This window comes from Erpetoichthys calabaricus, chromosome 3 (genome assembly GCF_900747795.2).
Source record: "Erpetoichthys calabaricus chromosome 3, fErpCal1.3, whole genome shotgun sequence".
Lineage (NCBI taxonomy): Eukaryota > Metazoa > Chordata > Cladistia > Polypteriformes > Polypteridae > Erpetoichthys > Erpetoichthys calabaricus.
Window position 1 is genome coordinate 167,177,739 of NC_041396.2, and position 23,863 is coordinate 167,201,601.

Below are 23,863 nucleotides of genomic sequence, written 5' to 3' on the forward strand. Positions count from 1 at the left end.
GGTTCAGAAATGTTTATGTTCCCATATTTCATCTGCAACTCAATATTTACGGAAGTATACCAATATTATAAATAATAAAGGAAATTCATTAGCACAACTATTAAGAAATAATATAACATTAATAGGAAGATATGGAGGTGATTGAGAAAACCAGAAGCAGAGACCATATCCCAGAAAAACTAACAGTAGATGGTCAATATAGGTGGTACCCATTGAGACTAACCTAGGGAAACTCGTGTCAGTTAGGATTTGACAACAATCGAGAGCTGTTTTAAACTTATTTCACAATTTTTTATTTTTGATTTTGAACTATTGTGTTCTGGCAGTCATGGAAAAGTTGCTATTGCAGGCAAACAGGCTGCTGAATGTAGAATGGTAGCCAGACACTGTGTATCCTGGCCATGCATCAGCAAGTGATAACATCCTTTATGTGAATTAAGTACAAGAAAAATACAGTGATGTATGTACCTGACTAGAAAACTGAATTTATGTTTAAGTATCTGGAAGTAAAAGTGAAGATTAAATGTTTGCCTAACATTTTGAAAGTAGTCATTACTGACTTAAAGATAAAGAGCATACTGAATTAGTATGGAACCCATTCGGACCCCCACAGGTAATGCCGGGAATTGTAGTCCAGGGGCTCAGCCCTGCTGGGGCCTATAGGTGCCACTTGGGGTGCTGCAGGATCTTTCACTCCCTATTCTTGGGAATGGAAAGTGCTTCCAATGGGCAAAGCCCTGGCACCAGAAATACTCCCTGGACTCCAATACCTTGGAGGAGTACCAGTGTGGAGAGACAGGGAGAGAGGTAGAGAAAGAGAGAAGAAGTAGAAGAGACCACTTGTATGTCCATTTTATACAAGGTATTTGTAATAAAAAAACCTTTATTTGAACCCGGGACTGTGTTCATGCATCTGTGTTTGGGGGGCCCAGTGGCGCCCCTTAGCCTTCACAATGCTCATATTGCTTGTTGGGGGTGTAAGAAAAAAGTGATTTAGTATCAAGGTAGTGACACCTATCTGTTTTTGTGGAAGAAATGAGCAGATGTAGTGCAAAAATGGATCCAGCTTTAACTCAGTTAAGAGTGAGAGGAGGTAGATGTGCACAGTGTGTAAAAGGCCACGACATCTGAGTGCTTCTGTGGTCACAAGAATGCTTATAAAAAGCAAAGGGTTTTCATTCATGCCTGGCAGTTAATTAACAACTCCACAGCTCAGATTGCCAATTACCCTGTCATTTCCTATCCATTGTGCAGCCCAGCCATACCAAATTATGCCTCCAGGGTCAAGACCTGTGTATGACTCAGCGTACATATTTTTTTTATTTAATCCATGTCCAGACACATCTGTATTAAGGACTGTGCATAAGTGGAGGGACATCTGGGGAGCATGGGCTCTTTTCACACTATAACAATATGTTTTGCTTATGAGTGAGAATGAGAATATTTTACAGTCCATGTCATGCTTTTTTAGATTTATTTTTTAGTTTTCATTTTTGTTTCAGTAAGTTTTTATTTTTTTAGAAAAATAAGGTTATGACTTTCACTTAATGATTTAGTCAGTTGTAAGGCCAATGATGTTAGTTTATTTTGACATGGTCTCTTTATAGCAGTGCTAAACAAACCTCTTGATTAGTAAACGTCATACTGTTGTCAAAGTTAAATCACGAAGTCAGTCCAGGATGAGAAGAATACCTTTATTGACACGTACGTGGAGCCACTAAGTGCATGAAAAGATATGACTGATGCTGGAAACACTTCTTAAATACTCTTGTCAGTTACAAAAGTGCATGATTAGATTCACATCTCATGTCCTAGCTAGTTACTGACAAACGATATGTTAGGAGTCAGGATTCTGCTACACTAAATTATACTAGTTTTCTTAACAATACTTGTCCTTGTACTAAAGTAGCAGCATGTACTGGGTCACAGATCAAGAGGCTTTAATTAAAATGTTCTTAAGAGTGCTAAAGGCAAAAACTAATGATTAACAAGGACAGTAGTAACTTAACATAATAAATATATAATCAATTTGTGAAAATCATATTTATAAGTACTAATTAACTCTCACAATATAAATATTTATTTTTTGGGTTCATTTCACCAAAATCATTTTAGTGTAATAAAACAGCCAATTAAAGGAGATTTTACATAAAAATAAAATTGAAATGCTGCTGCATAAACAGAAACATTAAATGATTGATTCACCAAAGATTTAGACTACAGATGATGAATTCCAATTTGATTTTATTGATGTTATGTCATTGTTGGGTCAATATAGTAATATACATGAAAATAAATCTTTTTGTTACTGCATTTGTTGCAGTAATTAATTAATTTTGCTGATATCTATGTCACTATATAACCTAATAGAGCAATCCATTCCTGTACAACGTTATTGTTATATTAAGATATTCATTTATGTGATGTTCTGCATTCAGCGTTATGTGGGAAAAAATGCTTATTATTTTAAATAGGATCAGATATTCAAATCTAAAACTTTGTCTTATTTTTACAAACAATAATATCATGCAATAACAAGTAGATAGGCTTAGCTTAAAAGCACATCAAATGAGTTATATGAAAATGATATAGTAAATTGAAGTTTTGTGTTCACACATTTCCTGTTTATATTCAGAAAGTAACATTTCCAAAAACAATGAAGTTATTTATAGGATGCATTTCTAATGATTCACAAAATATTCCTGAAAACTCTTCTCAACAATGGGGTTTGATAGAAAGGAATTTGATTAATAATAATAATCATCATCATCATCATCATCATCATAATAATAATAATAATAATAATAATAATAATTCAAGATCCATGTACCTGTGCATGTGTGAACACTCTTGTAAAGTACAGGACTCCATTTCCTAGCACACACCTTGTCAAGAAGGTTTGCAGCTACCCCTACCTATGGGCCTTGTGATCTTAAAACCAAGCAAATGTATTAATGATTATATTTACATTACTATTAAAGACAGTGTTTTGTATATAATATTTTAAATTAAAATCTCCATGGAAACTATACATTATGTCCACACAAATGTTTTGCATACTTTTAATGTTCTGCCAGGAGTTTCAAAGTGGCAGTTTGAGGAAATAAGGAATAAGGAGATTAATTATAAGCAGAACAATAGGATAGTACTTGTTACCAGGATTTCTATAAAAACACTAAACTAAATAGTCGTCAGAAATTCATAAGCAAAAGATCAAAAGCTGGGAACACTAAATTATAAAGAATCGCCAAGAACTTGAATCCATAATCTTGGACAACTAGGATATGCACAGTGCTGATCTTTATATCATCATGTGCCACACGCTTTTGGTTGTCTATGCATAGCAACATGCCAATTAACATCCCCAAAATGACAGTGTCCATAATAAACAAGATGGCATTGTGGAGAAGTTTGAAATAATTTCAGCCCTGATAAAATGAAACTGATGCTTAAATTAATTGAAAGAAATGGGGTCTCCATCACATAACAGAATGAATATAAAACACCACACTAAAAGCAAAGGAAAACACAGAAAAAATTCCAAAAAAATTATATCATAACACTATGATATGAAACACAAGAAATTAAACAATATTAGATAGAAAAAAGGTCACTAATGTAATTAACAACCAATATACTTTATGTGTTCTTTTTCTGCCAAATTCCAGACCTCATTATTCCATTTTTATCATATTTAAATAGATGAGGATAACCCTGTTACAGTAATAGGGAACTTGTCCTGGCAGCTACATTATACATTTGAATTTTTGAGTTCTAGAATAATCCTGACACCTATGTGAGATGTCAAAATCTGTGTAACAGGGCTACAGAACAAGGTCAAATGTGCTATATAAGGTTGATTACAAAGAAACTTCAAAATGTGGAAGCAATTGCCATTCAAAGTCAACAATAAAAGTAGAAAAGGTATAAGGAAATTTTTCCGCATAGGCAGACTGTATTATTCTCGGATAAATTCCCTATCCAGTTTCCATCTGCAAGTCATATTGGGATCTAAAGGAACTCTGCAAATTAGTTCCAGACGTCTTACCTTCAAGCAACAGTCTAAACAGACTTTTGAAGGGGGTGGTTGAGTGCTCTTTAATGGTGTGGGCTGCTGTTTGGTATACTGCCAGATGTGATTTAAGTTTTATGCAGTATATAAAGATTATTTAATAGCATCAGTTGACTGAAGAGCCATTCTCGAGTTTTCATCACATTCATCTACCACATCTTTGACAGGGCATCTTATGGGGAAGTCAAAGTGAAGTGTTGCAATGGTTTGATTTCCTCTGAACACATATGTGCACGACATTGAATATGCCTGTAAAGGCAAACCATAATAAAGAAATGATGATGTCTGAAAGATGAGACTCACTTCTGCTGAAGGAAATTACTACCATGAAATCATCCAAAAACCTCAGTGACCTCAAGAGTTTGGCTTTGGTATACAGTAATGACATTTACTTCTTGAGAAAAATCTTAGTTTTTATATGTTATAAAATAAATATTTAAAAAGTTTGATTAAAAAACTGAAATTTACCCTAAACTGTAAATCATTTATATTTTTTATCACTGCTGTCTCAGAGCTGCTGGGGCACAAGTTAAATTTCTGGCCCAACCAATGTATGTGTTGAGTATGTATATTCTACCTGTGTCCATGTTGGCTTCCTCCCATACTTTAACCACTTGCTGAAAAAAAGTTAGGTGGCGGCTCTAAACGTCCTTGATTGGTATGCCTTGTGATGGACTGGCACCCTGCCCTAAGCTTTGCTCCTACTTTGCAGGATATACTGTACATTAGGTGCTGTGAGTCTATTGAAATAAGTGGGTCTCTCAGTTGATATAAGCTGATAATTGGGAGTATGTGTGGCAGAGTTGACTAAGTAAAATTGTTTTCAGCATTTTAGTTAATTTTTAACCACAGTTATTAGTCTATGCAATATTTATCACTTTTGGGCATTCTGTATTACTTTATTTTTGATGCTATACCTCTATGTTAAGTCTTTATTTAGCATTAAGCAAGTCTTAACATGCTTTCTACTATTCAGTCTAATACTGCTGATTTAAAAATCAAAATAAAAGCCTTAAGGAAGGACCAAGTAAATATTACTAACGAAGTCCCAGTCAGTAAAACAGTTGTGTCCCAGCCTGACAGTGATCTTTCTAAACTATGGTCAGAGGTTTAATCTTTGACGACTAAAGAGGTGGAGATTCAGGAACTGCATAGAAACCAATGTATTAGAATCATTAGCATCATGGAAAATTCTGAAGTATTATGGAAAAATTTGTCAGACTTGCTTCCTATTCTTGTTGAGGTTAATATCAAAGTCGTGCAAGTGCACAGAATAGGCAGCGTATTCTTCAAGCAGCCAGAAGAAACACAGATCCTTCCCACAAAGGTCGAAGAAGTATGTACTTTGCTGATCATTTTTTAGTAACTGTGCAGGGATGCCATAAAATGAACCCGTTGTCTAAGTTGGCAAAGAATGTAGGCCAATCAAAATATGTGATGACAGTAAGCAAGCCTACTTTGATGACCACCGTGCAGACTCTTGGCTGACTGGCATAGGTGAGATAAGCCGCCACCTCTCAGGTGTGAATGAGGCACTTAACTGATGCTCACTTTTGAACATGTATGTGCGATCAGTCAGGCACCCCATCCAACCCCAAAGTGAAGCAAACTCGCGCACAGCCGTGCCTGATTGGAGCCTGCACTTTACGATTACGTGATTATTTATTTAAAATCAGCACAGTGCCACAGACCACTAATCACATAGCCTCACTTTTCATATTAGCAAAGGAGCCAGAGAGGGCTGCCCCCAATCCCCATTCCTCTTCAGTCAGTTTTTAGGACATGTGGAGTTCCATTAACCTCCCCCCTTCCAGCCCAACTCCATCTCCTTTTTCTTTGTCCCTCTCATCTTAATCCAAACCGGTATCCCTTCTATATGTTGTAGTTATTAATGCTTCTCTTAAATTTACCCCTGCTGTTTTCAATTGGCTTTGTAAACTTGCCATCAATCAAACACTGTGCTGGAACTCTGTTTTCCAGAACATTAAAAATTCCATAAAAAATCCTGACCACAATTTAAAATAGTATATTGGTTATAGTATATCCTACCCCATGAACTTAACATCTAATGGGCATAGCCCCTGAACCTGTATGCTATCTTTGATACCTCAGTGCTCTTGGAACCTTCCTTCCCATGTTCTGGGACTGTCCCCCATGGGTTTTCTTTGGTCCAATGTTGCTGACTCCATCTCTTCAGTTCTTTCCTGCCATATCCGTTTGTCTTCTCAAGTGTTGCTACTCCTGAATTTTTCTCCTTATCTTTCTCTTTTCTATGCAAGGGTTCTAGTGGGAAGAATCTGATAGTTGAGTCAAAGATATAAGAGGAACAATGTGGATTCCATCCTGGATGCAGAACAGTAGACCATCTCTTCTCCCTTTTGCAGATGCTGGAGGGTGTACAGGAGTATGATAGCCCAGTCTACATGTGTTTTGTAAATCTGGAAAAAGCATATAACCATGTCCCATGGCATGAGTTGTGGGAGGTGCTGTAGGATTATGGGGTAACACGGTAGCTCTTGCATGCTTTTCATTCCCCATATTCATGCCATGAGAGCTTTGTCCAAATACTTATGTTAAGTTGAATTTGTTCACTGTGGGCGTCAGACTGCTTCAAAGTTGTGTCTTGCCACCACTCCAATTTGTGGTTTTCATGAACAAGATATCACTGTGCAGCAGAAGATGTGGGAGTGTTCCAGTTAGTTAAGGACTGGGCAGTGATTGGTCCATGAGTCATGTTTCTTTCCCTGTCTCTTTTTTCCTTTCTTCTAATTTCTGTCTTTACTGGCAGATGCACCCCTGGTGACATGTGCCTCTGGTTCCTATAAGACCCTTGGCTTCAGAAATAAGCTTTCTGTATGTCCCTTTTCAGGGCAGGTGTGTAGTGGGAGGACACTGGTGGGGGGTGTTTTCCATTATTATTATTTCTGCTAATTATATTGTAATATTCCATTGTTTTCATTTTGGCCACATGCTTTTTGTACATTTGAATGTATATGACCTTATCTTGTGTTGGTCATTAAAAACTGATTATAAATAAAAACAACAGCACTGGAAGACTAGTGTTTACCAACAGCACCCTGCCAAAGTGATTTGTTATTGTTTTTGGTTAATATAGAAAGAGAACTTGTCTACCATTTCATCATAAAATTACTGTAATGCTACTTGTAAATTGGATTTAAAGACTCAAATTTTTGGTGTAACAATTTCAGTGGCAGATGAAACAATGGAAGCATTTGTTGGTGACGTGACGACCTATACACTCCACAATCTACTTCCTGGGACAACATACGATCTTAAGGTTTTTGCACAATATGATGGAGGACTCAGTGGAGTGCTACCTGGACAAGGCACAACATGTAAGTGAAAACACAGTATTCCATTCTTTTATCATATGCTGTGTGAAATAAGTAATTGTTGTACATTTTGTGCTTTTATTACTTGTTTGTATCTTGTACTGTGGGAAGTAGTGCACAAATAATACAGTAAGGAACCATCCCTTTCCCTTCCGTTGCCTCAAAAGCATATTGTAATCGGTTCATTAGCCAATAAAAGGTGTCATTTTGCTTGACTTCTCATTGCACCCATAATGGCTAACACAATACAACACCCTACTACTATAAGTAAGACTACATAACAAAAATATCTTACGAATGAAGTATGTTAGATTGGCTTCCCTTATGGAAGCATATATATAAACAAATATACAGTACCACTGTTCAAAATATTGGGTGAAATGGAGGCCATGAAGACCTGGGAAAATGTTAAAGAGAATTGCAAGTCAACAGTATTATGCTCAAAGGTAAAAAAATCACTGCTTTGTTCTACAAATGACATCTGAAGAGGACCAAGAAATGTATGCTGAGCAAGAGTATCGAGCATTTGTTGCTATAAAGAAAAAGTAACCATGTTAGTCAAAAATTAGAAAGTCATAATGAGTACTAACTTCAAAATAAACATGAGGTATAAAATGTGTTGAATGTAGGCCTGGTTATGGAGGGAGTGTTTAGTGGAGCAAAATGGAGTGCTTTTGGCACTTTCAGACAGGCAAATGAACAAAGCCACCTTTCCTCATAAACAAGAGTTTGAGACATGAGGTCAAGAGGATGCAGATTTTGGTGCTAATTTAATTTCACTCTATACTTATCCTTCCCTTTTAATTAGTTAATGAATATATTCAAGTATTTGGAAACAAGGGCTGCTATAATTATCATTGGCACGCAGAACAATAGTTAGTGTTGCTACCTGATAACTAAAGGAGATTGGCTGAATTGGTCCCTATGTACTGTATGTAGTGTTTGCATGTTCTCAGTTTTCTGCATTTTCTTCACTAGTTATTCCAGTTTTCCTGCTGTGTCCCAAAGAAGTGCAAGTATTTGGCAACTCTAAATTGGATTGGTTTGGAGTGAACATGCCCTGCAAAGTACATTCCAAGCAAACTGTCTCTCAGGAGAAAGTAGTGATGAGCAGACTCCATGGTGTTTGCTTTGCTTTGAGTTTGCACAGACGTTTTCATGAATAATGCCAAACTCTGGAAAATGCATTGAAGTCAATAGGGAAGGACTAACTGAACGAGATTTGACTGGATTATAATGGTGCAATCATCTTTAAAGTGACCCTGAGGGTTAGAGAAGCATCTGCCAACTATACAGGACTGATTATTGTGGCCAAAAAGGTGACCAGAGCTGTATGTCAGCAGTGCCCACTACTGTGTCACTGTGTCTCCGAAAGATTAAAGACAAAAGAAAGCAGTCAGAGACAGACAATCATACCTGAATATTTTGTCAAAACAAAGCAGACATGCCAAAATTGTAGTCAAAAGTGAGAAAAAATATGTAGGTCTTTTAAAGGCAGAATGGCATGTCATGATTGAAGCCGCTGGTTCATTCTATTTTTTGAAGTTGCGCTGAAGGCTCTCCAAACTGTCTGTGCTGATGCTTTGTACTTTTTCTTCTATCAAAAAGACAGAAATGTCTGGTAAATAGTAATAAATCTTTTGTTATTATTGTTTCATAGAGTTTCCTCAGTTTGGGGCAGTAGGGTGCTTGTGGGGGTGTCAGGCTCCTTTAAGGTTTGTTTTTTACCTGCACGTGGCTAATTATGCATGCATAGGGCATGTGTCTCCTTCTCTTATACTGATGTGGAACACAAAGATCGACCTGCACATTTGGCGATAATCAGAGATAACTTTTTATTTATGCTGTATGTTTCATAAAAATACAATTTTGAGAACCTGTATTATTTACTTATTTTCCACCAACTAAGTCCAACAGAGTTTGTGATCCAAATGATCAGCATTATATACCTGAGGCGGCAGTCCCATTTAATATCAGCTGTTACAGCTCCGGGGATGTCATACTGGTCTCGCAAAGCATTATGGAGTGCTGGGGAAAAAAGTTCTCCTAAACCTGCCAAATTATCAGTAAACAATTTGAAGAACAAGGGCAAACGCAAACACAGCAAATTTTCTGTGAATAGCGCTTTCGCAAAATTCACTGATTGACACTAGGAGAGAGTCTGACTGCCCTAAGGACCTGGAACTTGGTTTAAACAGGAATGGAAATGGATGATGTTTAAAACATGTAAATGTTTTTAGAAAAATAAAATAAAAATCCGAACCTTTCATTGGAATGTTTTTTATAGTACAGAAGTATTGGATATTGTCTTTTCATAATTTATATTTTGTAAAAATCCTATATTTATTGTTAGAATCAGAATTGTCATTTTTCTCATTCTTGTTTTTTTAATACAGTATACTTGAATGTTACTGATCTGACAACATACCAGGTTGGCTTTGACTCGTTCTGCATCCGATGGGCTCCTCATAGGGCAGCAACCTCCTACAGAATTAAACTAAACCCACTTGACCGTAAGTATAATCAGTTTTATTTATTTTTGAGGCAGGGGTTTCCCCATTTCTTTCGTTATAATGTATTCTCTGATACCTGTTTATACTTTGTCATCTTTTCTGAGACAACTTAATGAGAACCAGACACAAATTAGCTCTTGGCTGACTTAAGCATAACATGGATTGAATAGTCTATTGTCACCTGAAACCTTTCTCATATTCAAAAATGTTTTATTTTGCTCCATGATTTTAGCCAAGTTTTTATTCTTACATAATTTATAGTTTTAATAGTATCATAACTGTTTATTTTAGCAAAAACATTTTAATTCATTGTGCTCACATATTTGTGTTCATCTTCAGCTATTTCAAAATTATTAGGAAATTATTAAGAAAGAATTAAGAAAAAAACATAACATTTTCCTTATCCTTACTTGCTAACATGTCTAATTATTTCATTTATAGCTTCAAGCCGTGGACAACAAGAAGTGACAGTCAATGGTGTAGAGTCAAATTATTGCTTCAATGGTCTCTCTCCTGATGCCTTGTACAATGCAACAGTGTATACCCAGACTCCAAATCTTGAAGGACCTGGAGTCAGTGTACGAGAAAGAACTTGTGAGTTGATATGCTTCAGAAAAACAACATTTCCGGAGTTGATTTTTTCCTAGTATTAGTTTAATCCTTTGTGTGCTTTTAGGGAGCATTGTATTCAATGGGATGTTAATGACAAAACTATTAATCACATAGTACAGGGCGTGTCTGGTCATGGAAGTGTTTATACTTTTAGGTGGTAATTGTGCCAATTTTCCACAATCGATTTCTGAATTGCAGCAGTATTACTCACTTACACTATTTAAGGGAACACTATTCAAACACAAAAAATACATTTTTTGTGTATAACCCCTTTTGGAAAGGCCTGTCTAAATACTTCACTTTGCAGTTTTGTCTCATACCAGCTCAAATCCCAATGTCCAGAAACAAACAGGTCCAGTTAATTCTGGCCAATTATTATTCCATTAGTGTGATTTGATGAGAGGGTTCACTGAAACTGAAGCCAGCACGTTTGGCTCTATTGTACTATTAACTGAAAAAAGAACAAGGAAGAGTTTCAAAGGAGCAATTAAATGTTACAGTACATGAAGTAAACATTTCAGTAAAAGGTTACCAGTTTAGCTGTGATAAAAAAAAAACCGGCAAGGGAAAAATAAGTTAAGTGGGAAGATTATAAACAATGAAATATTTCACATAACGTACAAGTAGATTTAGAGAGCAGACCAAGTTAGGTTTTGTATTCAGATCCCACTGCAAACCTGGGTTGAGATACACATCTTTCAAAGGAATTCATATATATTGTTTACATTTCTTGTCATTTTACGTATCTTAATTTGAAAAAAATGAATTGGAATACCATGGTTTTATTGTAAAATAATTAACCAAATTTGGCAAAGCTTAACATATCTGATTTTCTTCACAGTGGTTAAACCAACTGAAGCACCAACTCCACCACCAACACCTCCTCCACCCCCAACAATACCACCTGCATGGGAAAGTAAGTAAATAAACTTCAGCTTTTGATATCCAACAAAATTAGTCAGAATCATTTGCCTGTTCCATTAAAAAATGAAATAACTGATGAAGAGTTTTCTTAGTTGAAGAAAACATCACTGAGACCTTTATTATTTTACATATTTAACTCTTGTATTTGTTAGCCTCTGACAGTGGCCAGATGGAAACATCAGTTCATCAATATATCTTTCTATATATTCCATAGATTTGTTAGAAATCTGCCTCTACTTCCATTGTATGGAATTTTCTAGTGAGTGCCATCCTAAAGCATATACAGTGCATCCGGAAAGTATTCACAGCGCATCACTTTTTTCACATTTTGTTATGTTACAGCCTTGTTCCAAAATGGATTAAATTCATTTTTTTCCTCAGAATTCTACACACAACACCCCATAATGACAATGTGAAAAAAGTTTACTTGAGGGTTTTGCAAATTTATTAAAAATAAAAAAATTGAGAAAGCACATGTACATAAGTATTCACAGCCTTTGCCATGAAGCTCGAAATTGAACTCAGGTGCATCCTGTTTCCCTTGATTATCCTTGAGATGTTCCTGCAGCTTAATTGGAGTCCACCTGTGGTAAATTCAGTTGATTGGACATGATTTGGAAAGGCACACACCTGTCTATATAAGGTCCCACAGTTGACAGTTCATGTTAGAGCACAAACCAAGCATGAAGTCAAAGGAATTGTCTGTAGACCTCCGAGACAGGATTGTCTCGAGGCACAAATCTGGGGAAGGTTACAGAAAAATTTCTGCTGCTTTGAAGTTCCCAATGAGCACAGTGGCCTCCATCATCTGTAAGTGGAAGAAGTTCGAAACCACCAGGACTCTTCCTAGACCTGGGAGGTGACCAAGAACCCGATGTGCACTCTGTCAGATCTCCAGAGGTCCTCTGTGGAGAGAGGAGAACCTTCCAGAAGGACAACCATCTCCGCAGCAATCCACCAATCAGGCCTGTATGGTAGAGTGGCCAGACAGAAGCCACTCCTTAGTAAAAGGCACATGGCAGCCCGCCAGGAGTTTGCCAAAAGGCACCTGAAGGACTCTCAGACCATGAGAAAGAAAATTCTCTGGTCTGATGAGACAAAGATTGAACTCTTTGGTGTGAATGCCAGGCGTCACGTTTGGAGGAAACCTGGCACCATCCCTACAGTGAAGCATGGTGGTGGCAGCATCATGCTGTGGGGATGTTTTTCAGCGGCAGGGACTGAGAGACTAGTCAGGATAAAGGGAAAGATGACTGCAGCAATGTACAGAGACATCCTGGATGAAAACCTGCACCAGAGCGCTCTTGACCTCAGACTGGGGCGACGGTTCATCTTTCAGCAGGACAACGACCCTAAGCACACAGCCAAGATATCAAAGGAGTGGCTTCAGGATGACTCTGTGAATGTCCTTGAGTGGCCCAGCCAGAGCCCATACTTGAATCCGATTGAACATCTCTGGAGAGATCTTAAAATGGCTGTGCACTGACGCTTCCCATCCAACCTGATGGAGCTTGAGAGGTGCTGCAAAGAGGAATGGGCAAAACTGGCCAAGGATAGGTGTGCCAAGCTTGTGGCATCATATTCAAAAAGACTTGAGGCTGTAATTGTAAAGTATCGAGCAAAGGCTGTGAATACTTATGTACATGTGGCTTCTCAGTTTTTTTATCTATACTAATAAAAGGCAAAGCCCTCACTGACTGACTGACTGACTGACTGACTCACTCACTCATCACTAATTCTCCAACTTCCCGTGTAGGTAGAAGGCTGAAATTTGGCAGGCTCATTCCTTACAGCTTACTTACAAAAGTTAGGCAGGTTTCATTTCGAAATTCTACGCGTAATGGTCATAACTGGAACCTGTTTGACTGACTCACTCATCACTAATTCTCCAACTTCCCGTGTAGGTAGAAGGCTGAAATTTGGCAGGCTCATTCCTTACAGCTTACTTACAAAAGTTAGGCAGGTTTCATTTCGAAATTCTACGCGTAATGGTCATAACTGGAACCTGTTTTTTGTCCATATACTCTAATGGAGGAGGCAGAGTCACGTATTACGTCATCACGTATTATGCCTCCTACGTAATCACGTGAACTGAAAACGAGGAAGAGATTTACAGCACAAGTCAAACGCGGGAACGAAGGTAAATGACGTTAATTGTTGACTGTCTTTTAATACTGTGTAATTGTTGAGTGTCTTTTAATACTGTGTAAGCATACATATTAACACATGTGCAATTAAACGTGTGCATTTACGGGGTGATTTCTCAGGCTTAAAAGCTCGCCTTTTATTAAAAAGGTAAATGCAAACTCTTTTCATTCTGAAGGGCACAAACCACGTTAGATTTCAGCCATTAAACGCGCAAAAATGTCAGTACACCAGATAAATAAGCGCAACATATTATCAGTTGTATTGTATGCTTACAATACATATAGAAATGTGTGAATCGTTAACTAATATTATGGGATGGTGTTTTTCGACTCGTGCCTTGATTTAAACGATTGCATGTCTTGGTGGGTTTGCGTAGCTTATTGTCAATATATTTACACCTCTTTTTAGACTTAATTTAAAAAGGTTTTCTTTTCTTCTTAATTAAAATTTAAAAACAATACTTCACCGCTGCGAAGCCCCTCTAGCGCTGACATCCGAGGTTCGATTACCGTAAGCGAGTGCAGTGAGTGTGTACGCCTGATGAGCCAAGAATAAGGGGGAAAGACGTGTCGCGTACTCTTTGCATTATTTGACAGTAAACTATTTTCATCCATTCTATGATCTGCTTCTCAAAACTGAAGGCACCGTGGCTGATGTTACCTGACTTGCTGGCCAACCATAAGCGTTACCTGGTAGGTAACCACCCACTCACTTCACTCCCTTACGGGAATTGAACCTCGGACGTCAGCGCTAGAGGCGAAGCCCCTAAAATTGCGCCACGGCGTGTGGTTCGTTTATTTGACAGTATGTAGATCGGGGTAATTACATTCACGGCATTCGTAGTCTGATTCACAATCTGATTGTATGGGTGGTTACCTACCAGGTAACGCTTATGGTTAGCCAGCAAGTCAGCTCGAAGTGATCACTCGAGTGAAGGCAGCTTCACAAAAAAACAGATCCTTAACAAACTGTTATTGGTATATTTTCCCTCAATTTTAAAAGGTTTTCTTTTCTTCTTAATAAAAATTTAAAAGCAGTACTTCGCCGGTGTGAAGCGCGGGGATTTCAGTGACTGACGCATACAGACATATTCATGAGTGCAGGTACTTCAGAAAAAAAGCACCGTGTAAACCTAAACTTTAAATTAAGTTCATAGACCTACAAAAGGTTGCCATTGATTTGAGGCAAGATTGCTTTTCTCATGTACAACTATACGTTGCATTCTTAACAGTAAGCTTGCACAGCTTGGTCATATTACAACCTGAGTGCTGAACTGACAACGTTGTATACAAACAGAACTACAGTATAACAATTGTAATAAACAAACAAAAAAAAAAAGCGAAGAACCCTTGGATTTAATAAAAAGACTCCTTCCTTGGCGAAGCAAGGAAAAAGGAAGACCTTATATAGCGTTCGTTTATAAAACAGCGGAAAAGCTGTGTTAAGGCTGCTTCACAAAAAAACAGATCCTTAACAAATTGCTATTGGGATATTTTCCCTCAATTTAAAAAGCTTTTCTTCTTAATAAAAATTTAAAAGCAGTACTTCACGGGGATTTAGATATAGATATATAGAGATTATATATATATATATATATATATATATATATATATATATATATATATATTTATGTGTGTATATATATATATATATATATATATATATATATATATATATATATATATATATATATTTATGTGTGTATATATATATATATATATATATATATATATATATATATATATATATATATATATATATATAGATGTATATAGAGATATACATATATAGATATAGATATATATAGATATAGATATATATATATAAGTATGTATGTCTATATATATATATATATATATGTAAGCTTATAAGTACTGCCTTACTTCTCTTTAAGAAAGGAAGATGTAATGGTACTTGATTTAAACGATTCCATGTCTTGGTGGGTTTGCGTAGCTTATTGTCAATATCTTTACACCTGTTTGTAAGACTTATTGACTGAAACGGGCTTTCACAAAAAAAGTTAGGGCTTTGCTACAGGATACACCCTCCAAGTAAGTTAAGCAAGTAAAAATAAAAGAATATATTTCTGTTTTATTTAAACCTTTTAAGTTTGTATGCATAGCCCCATTTGGCTGTTTTAGTTTTTTTTTTCTTTCTTCAGTAATATTAAATCTCCTTAAAGAAAAAGAACATATGCATTTTACTTTTTTTGTGTCTCTTTAGTAATATTTTAGTGTAAAAGGATAACCAGTATTTAAACCTTTTATGTTACTTTATAAGGTTATTTTACACAATGTTGAAAAATTAATAAGAAAGCTACATATTTTGCCAGCTGCTGCTTTAATTTTCAATGAAATGAAAAAAGTTCTCCAAGAGAAAACCTCAATGAAGAAGAAACAGTTTGCACTATCTAAAAAGGAGAAACCCTCATTTATTAAGGTTTGCTGCAGATGACGTGACTGAAAATAAATTAATACTTCCTATGTGTATAATACATATTTATCTATTTTACTTATGTCTTTATTCCAGCAAATTGCAACATCTGAGGTACAATTTGTTACATTACTTTTGTTTTTTGCAGCACAGGCAGGTGAAGTGACTTCCTCAGGGTCACACAGTGGTGTCAGTACCAGGATTTGAACTGACAAGCTCCGGGTTTGCTGAAATATTACTGAAGAAAGAAAAAAAATGAAAACGGGCAAATAGGGCTATGCATACAAATGTCCATCCATCCATTATCCAACCCGCTATATCCTAAATACAGGAGCCAATAAGTAGATATGTATATATACAGTATATATATATATATGTATATATATATATATATATATATATATATATATATATATATATATATATATATATATGTATATATATATATATATATATATATATATATATATATGTGAATGTATGTATGTATATATGTATGTCTATATTTATATGTATATATATATATATATGTAGATATGTAAATTTGTATATGTATATATATATATGTATATGTGGATGTGTATATGTATATACAGTAATCCCTCCTCCATCGCGGGGGTTGTGTTCCAGAGCCACCAGCGAAATAAGAAAATCCGCGAAGTAGAAACCATATGTTTATATGGTTATTTTTATATTGTCATGCTTGGGTCACAGATTTGCGCAGAAACACAGGAGGTTGTAGAGAGACAGGAACGTTATTCAAACACTGCAAACAAACATTTGTCTCTTTTTCAAAAGTTTAAACTGTGCTCCATGACAAGACAGAGATGACAGTTCTGTCTCACAATTAAAAGAATGCAAACATATCTTCCTCTTCAAAGGAGTGCGCATCAGGAGCAAAGCCTGTCAGAAAGAGATAGGAAAGCAAACAAATCAATAGGGCTGTTTGGCTTTTAAGTATGCGAAGCACCACGGCACAAAGCTGTTGAAGGCGGCAGCTCACACCCCCTCCGTCAGGAGCAGAGAAAGAGAGAGAGAGAGAGACAGAGTTTGTTTTTCAATCAAAAATCAATACGTGCCCTTCGAGCTTTTAAGTATGCGAAGCACCGTGCAGCATGTCGCTTCAGGAAGCAGCTGCACAGAAGGTAGCAACGTGAAGATAATCTTTCAGCATTTTTAGACGAACGTCCGTATAGTCTAGGTGTGCAAACAGCCCCCCTGCTCAATCCCCCTACGTCAGGATCAGAGAAAGTCAGCGCAAGAGAGAGAGAGAGAAAAGTAAGTTGGGTAGCTTCTCAGCCATCTGCCAATAGCGTCCCTTGTATGAAATCAACTGGGCAAACCAACTGAGGAAGCATGTACCAGAAATTAAAAGACCCATTGTCCGCAGAAATCCGCGAACCAGCAAAAAATCCGCAATATATATTTAAATATGCTTACATATAAAATCCGCGATGGAGTGAAGCCACGAAAGGCGAAGCGCGATATAGCGAGGGATTACTGTATATGTATATGTATATATTTATGTTTACATAACCTCTTTAACACACTACTTCTCCGCTGCGAAGCGCGGGTATTTTGCTAGTTTTTAATAAATTTGCAAAAACCTCAAGTAAACTTTTTTCACGTTGTCATTATGGGGTGTTTTTTGTAGAATTCTGAGGCTGTAACATAACAAAATGTGGAACAAGTGATACGCTGTGAATACTTTCCGGATGCACTGTAGTGCAACAAATCTGTCAACATTGCAAAGAAAGCTAATGCATTAAAAAGAAAGAAATAGCAAAACAAATATACAATATGTCAAACTAGGAAAATAAATGTTATTTGTCATATCCAGTGTTTCTACTGTGTAAAGAAATAAAATTGCCCACAGAGCATATTGTAATACACATAAGGAGTAAATGCTTGAGCGGATTATGCATTAGTGACACTGTTTTAGACTAGTTTAGGATCTTTTAACTGAAACAAAGCAGTTTGTTACAATTTGTTCCCATAAATCTTAATGATAGATCAGTGTAAAAAGATTCTCATTCCTTCCACCTCTTGCCTGCTTGTATGATACCAAGTTCTGGTTGATATCAGTTTTTTAAAAAACTAAGCAGTGATAAGAGTGAAACATTATTGACTGAATGAACGTCTCAGTTGTCCAAGATGGATAATTGTATATTAATGGTTGATGCTAACTTTGTTCAGGCTTCTGCCCTAATTAAAGAATTAAAGATCAGAAAGCTATATTTGATTTGTCCATGTCATTTGCTTCACATGTTTATAGTCTAGTAGGAACAAAGAAAAAAAAATATTTTTCCAAAATTCCTCTATAGAGTTCTAATTAAAACTGTCCTGGGAACATACTATATGACACCATGTCTGAACAAACTAAATTGGCTGCCAGTTAAATCAATACAAAATACTTGTAAGACCTTGATCAAGCATCCCCTTATTTTTAACCTTTTTTTTATATGTTCTTCCCAGCTTGCAGACTAAGAAGTGTATAATATGTAAAATAACCTTCTTAGCCTCTTCTCTGACTATACTTTGTTTTCTATTAAGTTTTACTGTTATTGATTTACATATGTATTTTTTAGTAGTGCATCCCTGGGTTTTCAAAAGCCTTTTATTATTAATATTATTAGTGCAGATGTAGCTAATGTAGACCATCATTTGAATTACCATGCCAGTGTTTAGGCCAGCTCTCAAAGTGACATAACTGTTTGAGCAACATAGTCTGGCAGAGTCAAGTTCCTTTCTTTAGCTGAGCTGATTCAAAGAAGAAATAGCACACACCCAGAGTCACTGCAGCAAATCCACTTATCATTACAGTATACTAGTATTTTTAAGATGTGCAACATCAGTCACATTATTAAAATCTAATCTGTTTTTTGTTATTATAGTCTGCAAAGGTGCTAAGGCGGATGTGGTATTTCTGGTTGATGGCTCATGGAGTATTGGTGATGATAACTTCAACAAAGTTCTTCAGTTTGTTTTCAGCACCATTGGAGCTTTTGATATAATAAGTCCAGAAGGAATGCAGGTCTGTTTTTATTTTTTTCTTTTAAACAAAATATTTTCACTCTTATACTTTGGAAGAGGTATTTATAATTGTGTCCAAGGTTGCAACCCAGTGACATAATGGGTTTTCTCTGAAAATTTCCATTTCAGCCACATTCCAAAGTTCTGCATGTTAGATTAGTAGGAGAATGTTACTTGTAATGGACTGACATGTTTTTGTAAATGGCTGGATGATGCCTGGATAGACTCCACCTAAATATTTATATGAAAGTTTTTGGAAAATAATGAATGAATAATTTAAAAGAAACTCATAAAACAATGACAGTCTGTTCAAAATGGTATCAAGATGTATAAGCTTTAACAATTCTACAATGGAACTTAAAGCTTATTATAACAATGTATCAATATTTATGGTGGTCTTGTTCTCCAACACAGATATCTCTTGCACAATTCAGTGATGATGCCAGGACTGAATTCAGGCTGAACACATATAAGGAAAAAGGGACAACACTTGCTGCTCTTCAGCTGGTGCGTTACCGAGGAGGAAACACAAAGACTGGTAAGTCGTGGATATTTCTGACCATTGTGAACCTGAAGCTGACAGTTAAATAATTATCAGAAGAAATTCTGTAAATGCAATCAATACATGATCCCATAAATAGTGGGTAACCTAAGGACTGGTTGGAATACTTGAATACAGATTTTTCATTATCATTCTAAGCTAGACAGAGAGAGAGAGAAAGAGGAGGAAAATATTCAGATTAATAGAATCATGTTGTAGTTTAGCCATGTATGAATAAAAATAAATCTGGCATATTTTACATTGATTTAAGTTATCAAGGTAGTGCAGTAGTTAGTGTTTCTGCTTTACATGACATAGGTTCAAATCGAGCATCTGCTTATTATCTATTCTTTCCATGTGTTTGTGGGTTTTCTTCCCATATCACCAAGTACGTGCAAGTTAGGCTTCCTAATTAGCCCCTGTTTGTGTGAGGTGGTCTTATGATGGACTGGCTCCATATCTAGGGTTGTCTCCCAGTGAGTGCCCAGTGCTGTTGGGATACTGTATACTCTGGTGATCTCAGGGCCATCTTAACAGCACTATAACCCCCCGGGCAAAGCAGTGCACTGGGGCCCCTACCTACACAACCAATCAGAAAGTCACAACATATATAGATTAGCATATATATATGATGTAGTACATTCACTTAACTTTACACTAAATTTAAAAATACAGTACTGCTCATACTGAAATAAACTGAATATTATACAAAACCAGAAGTTTTCAGTTTTTTTTAAAGCTTTTTTGAATTCCCTTCTATCCTTTATTTAGGTGTAGCTTTGAAGTATGTAGGTGAAAGGGTCTTCACAACAGAAAACGGCATGAGGAAAAATGTTCCAAAGGTTCTTGTTGTAGTAACAGATGGAAGATCACAAGATGAAGTTAAAAAGCATGCTGCTACACTACAGCATTCAGGTAAGTCTTTATGATGAATATTGTCATGTTAATAACTACGATGAAAAAATTTTACCGGAATACTGTACATATTTATGTCTTTATTGGGACACACAAGTCAAAAACTTAGAAGTATGTTTTGTAAGGTTGATTATGTATTTAGTACAAAATAAAATGAAACATAGACAGACAGCTTCCTGTAGAAAGACATTTGTGAATACCAGTAAACTGCAATCAAAGATAACAATGGAAAATCATCACTATAGCAAAACCCACATTTACAGTAGATAATTAAATGTTTCATACATTTAGTGGGCACCCTGCCCGGGATTGGTTCCTGCCTTGTACCCTGTGTTGGCTGGGATTGGCTCCAGCAGACCCCCGTGATACTGTGTTCGGATTCAGCGGGTTGGATAATGGATGGATGGATGGATACATTTAGTGGATTTCATTTCAATAATATCAAACCACATTAACAGAAAAGTAAGCAGAAACACTATTTGCAGTGGCCTGTACAGGTGACACAGGAAATTCTATGTATAAAAAGAAAAGGGAAAACCCTGTTTAGTGTTTCACCTTGAGTGTTGTTGAAATAGAAGGAAAAAATGGGTTAGTCGTGTAAAGTTATTTTTGTTTTATCACTGTGACCTTAAACATAAGCTATTGCCAAATTAAACAACAGTTGGACAAGGGATTTGATTTTAATGGTCTATGAAAATACTGCATCAGTTAATGTTATGTTATTTTTTCCGATTTTAGTAGATTAAAGCTAAACAGTGAAGATAAAGTAAACATAAGTAGATGGGGAATGGAAAAGTATAGCCATAACAGAGGATATTTTCTAAAATCAAAATCCTTATATTGCAGCAGTTTTGACCTGTGACTAGAGCATCTTCAATTTCCTATTTGTTCTGTTCAAGTATAATATTATATTTCTTGTGGACCCTAATCTAGCAATGTCACATATTGTCACAGTCTATCTGTAGCTTGTTTGTGGGGGGTGGGGGGATGGATTAAGATCAACTTGAACACAAATAAGGGGACAACAAGCAAACAGCAACTCAAAGCAATGTATATACATTTAATAATCTAAGCTTTCGTAGAGCAGGTGCAAGAATATTTAACTATAAGAGAGGTCATGTTGCTTGCCTTTCCTTCATATTTTCCATTGTTTCATTTTTAGGCTTTGCTCAGATGTGCATAACGTTGCTGACAAATGATCAAACAAAAATAATCCTTCTGATTGTGAAGTACAAGTGTGACTTTTGGGGTTGGATTTGGGGGAAGGTTTCCATGTGTGTGAAACCCCCAACTTTTGAAAACTCAAAATTCTTTTTAAAGTTAATATTTTTAAAATGAAATGGCAGACAGAAGTTGTTTTTGTCTGCTGATTGTGGATCTGTTTGTGATGTGTTTAATCCACTTAAGATATGCGGATCCTAACTGACAGCATTTTGTACAGATAATTTATTGTATATTCCATAGCAGCAGAGCAGCATTTCAGTGTTTAGCCAACAAAGTAGCAAGAAAAGGACTCCCTAATTACCACAGGTTATTTTGCATACCGTGTTACGTGAAGACTGGTTGGAAAATTAGCCAAAATCAGTACACGAAAGTCTAACTGGTGGTTTGTTCTGAATTAGCAGAAGCAGTATTTTAATGCCGGAAACTGTTTTTATTAAAAATGATCTGGCATACTTTTCTGTAAAACTTATTTCCTTGATTTATTACTATGATAATATAAAGTTTTTTCTGTTCACTTTTCCCTAAAAAATTTAGAACATGACATCTATCACTAAAGATGAAATAAGTGCCTAAATGAAAGAAGGGACAATTTTTTTAATCATATTTTAAACGCTTGTGTCAAATTGATGAAAGCAAATCATATTGTTAGACTGAAGAAGAACTCAGTATTACATGAGTAAAGCAGAATAGCTCTGCCATCTCTGTAAAGATCACATTTATCACTCCCTGCCAACACTTGGAGGATTAGCATGCTGTTTATGAGAAGACAATGATATGAAAAACACTCCTCTAACACATAAATATTGCCTAATCTTAAAAGAGCTGAACTGTTATTGAAACAAATTGCCTGGCAGCCTTTTACAAGACCTGTTGAAAGTTTAGTTGATAAAATGGTGAGTAAAGCTATAAATAATTGATGTTTTACAGACATAATATTGTTTGATGTAAGCACATTAATCACCTACACCTCATCATTTAAAGAAACAAATTTGCAAACATTGTAAAATGACTGAAATCCAACTTATACATGGATAAGAAATGTTAGAGAGATGCAGTGATCTTCTATAAATGAATTATTCACTGGAAACATCTGAAAATGTGGGAAACTTTCCAGAACTTGGGAATGGTTAATTCTTCCAAAATTATGTTTTATTCCAATGCTGGGAATTCTTTGGAATTGTTCATGATGATGCTGTTTTCTGAAGGAAACATACCATTCATCAGTTACTTGTTTAATTGAAACTTTCACTTGGCAGGACTTCCAAGTACTAATGAAGTGTTAATCCTTAAAGATTTGTATTATTTATATTATTACAATGAAATGACTATTCTTTATAATTTTGGCGATAAACAGTTTACTGAATATTTCCTCATTAACCTACAGTCTGTTCATAACTTGGAAATTCCAGATGTCTTGTAGAGTGAAAATATCATTTTGAATGCGATATTCTTGGAGTATATATATAAACATACTTCATAAATTTAGTCATTCATTTTGTTTTTTACATTTTCTAAGCAAATATGCTCATTTTCAGATCCTATCCATTACACGGAAAAACTGGTTTGATCTTGGGGAAACAAATTTTGCAGTTGTCTGAATATTGGCTTGAAATAAAGTGCATATTAAAGTATGGATATGCACAACAGTTTACTTCTTATCTGCTTATTTTCTCCACACTTCAGTTCTAAAATATTTTTGTTTATTGCAGGTTATAGTGTGTTTGTCATTGGTGTCTCGGATGTGGACTATACAGAGCTGAGAAACATCGGAAGCAAACCAAGTGAACGCCATGTCTTTGTAGTGGATGACTTTGACGCGTTTGCAAAAATTCAAGATAACCTTATTACCTTCCTCTGTGAAACGGCAACCTCAAGTAAGAATCTGATTACAATACATTGTTCATTCTTAGATTAGCTCTTCAAGTAAACATTCTGCAAAAACAGCAAGACTTACAGTTTAGAGCATTATAGATGTAGATCATAGCAGTATAATTTCATATCCTGAAATTTCTGCATATTCCTATTCAGGAGCTGTCAATTTAAGTTTGTTCTTTTTCTCATGATGGTAGTCAAATCATTGTATACATTTAGATCT

At 35.9% G+C, this 23,863-nt stretch overlaps 1 protein-coding gene and 1 long non-coding RNA gene across 5 annotated transcripts in view; one reads left to right on the forward strand and one right to left on the reverse strand.

Moving 5' to 3' along the window:
• The window catches only part of LOC127527290 (uncharacterized), a 349,656-nt gene that overhangs the window by 132,941 nt on the left and 192,852 nt on the right, over positions 1-23,863 (reverse strand). The window lies entirely within an intron of this gene.
• col12a1b (collagen, type XII, alpha 1b) overlaps positions 1-23,863 on the forward strand; it is a 167,320-nt gene that overhangs the window by 97,617 nt on the left and 45,840 nt on the right. For all 4 annotated transcript variants that reach the window (XM_051925538.1, XM_051925539.1, XM_028797515.2 and 1 more), the window contains 8 exons: positions 7,282-7,428; positions 9,822-9,938; positions 10,380-10,532; positions 11,392-11,466; positions 18,950-19,089; positions 19,503-19,626; positions 20,401-20,544; positions 23,478-23,642. In XM_051925538.1, coding sequence (XP_051781498.1) covers positions 7,282-7,428; positions 9,822-9,938; positions 10,380-10,532; positions 11,392-11,466; positions 18,950-19,089; positions 19,503-19,626; positions 20,401-20,544; positions 23,478-23,642 — 1,065 coding nt within the window. The remainder of the gene's footprint in view (positions 1-7,281; positions 7,429-9,821; positions 9,939-10,379; positions 10,533-11,391; positions 11,467-18,949; positions 19,090-19,502; positions 19,627-20,400; positions 20,545-23,477; positions 23,643-23,863) is intronic.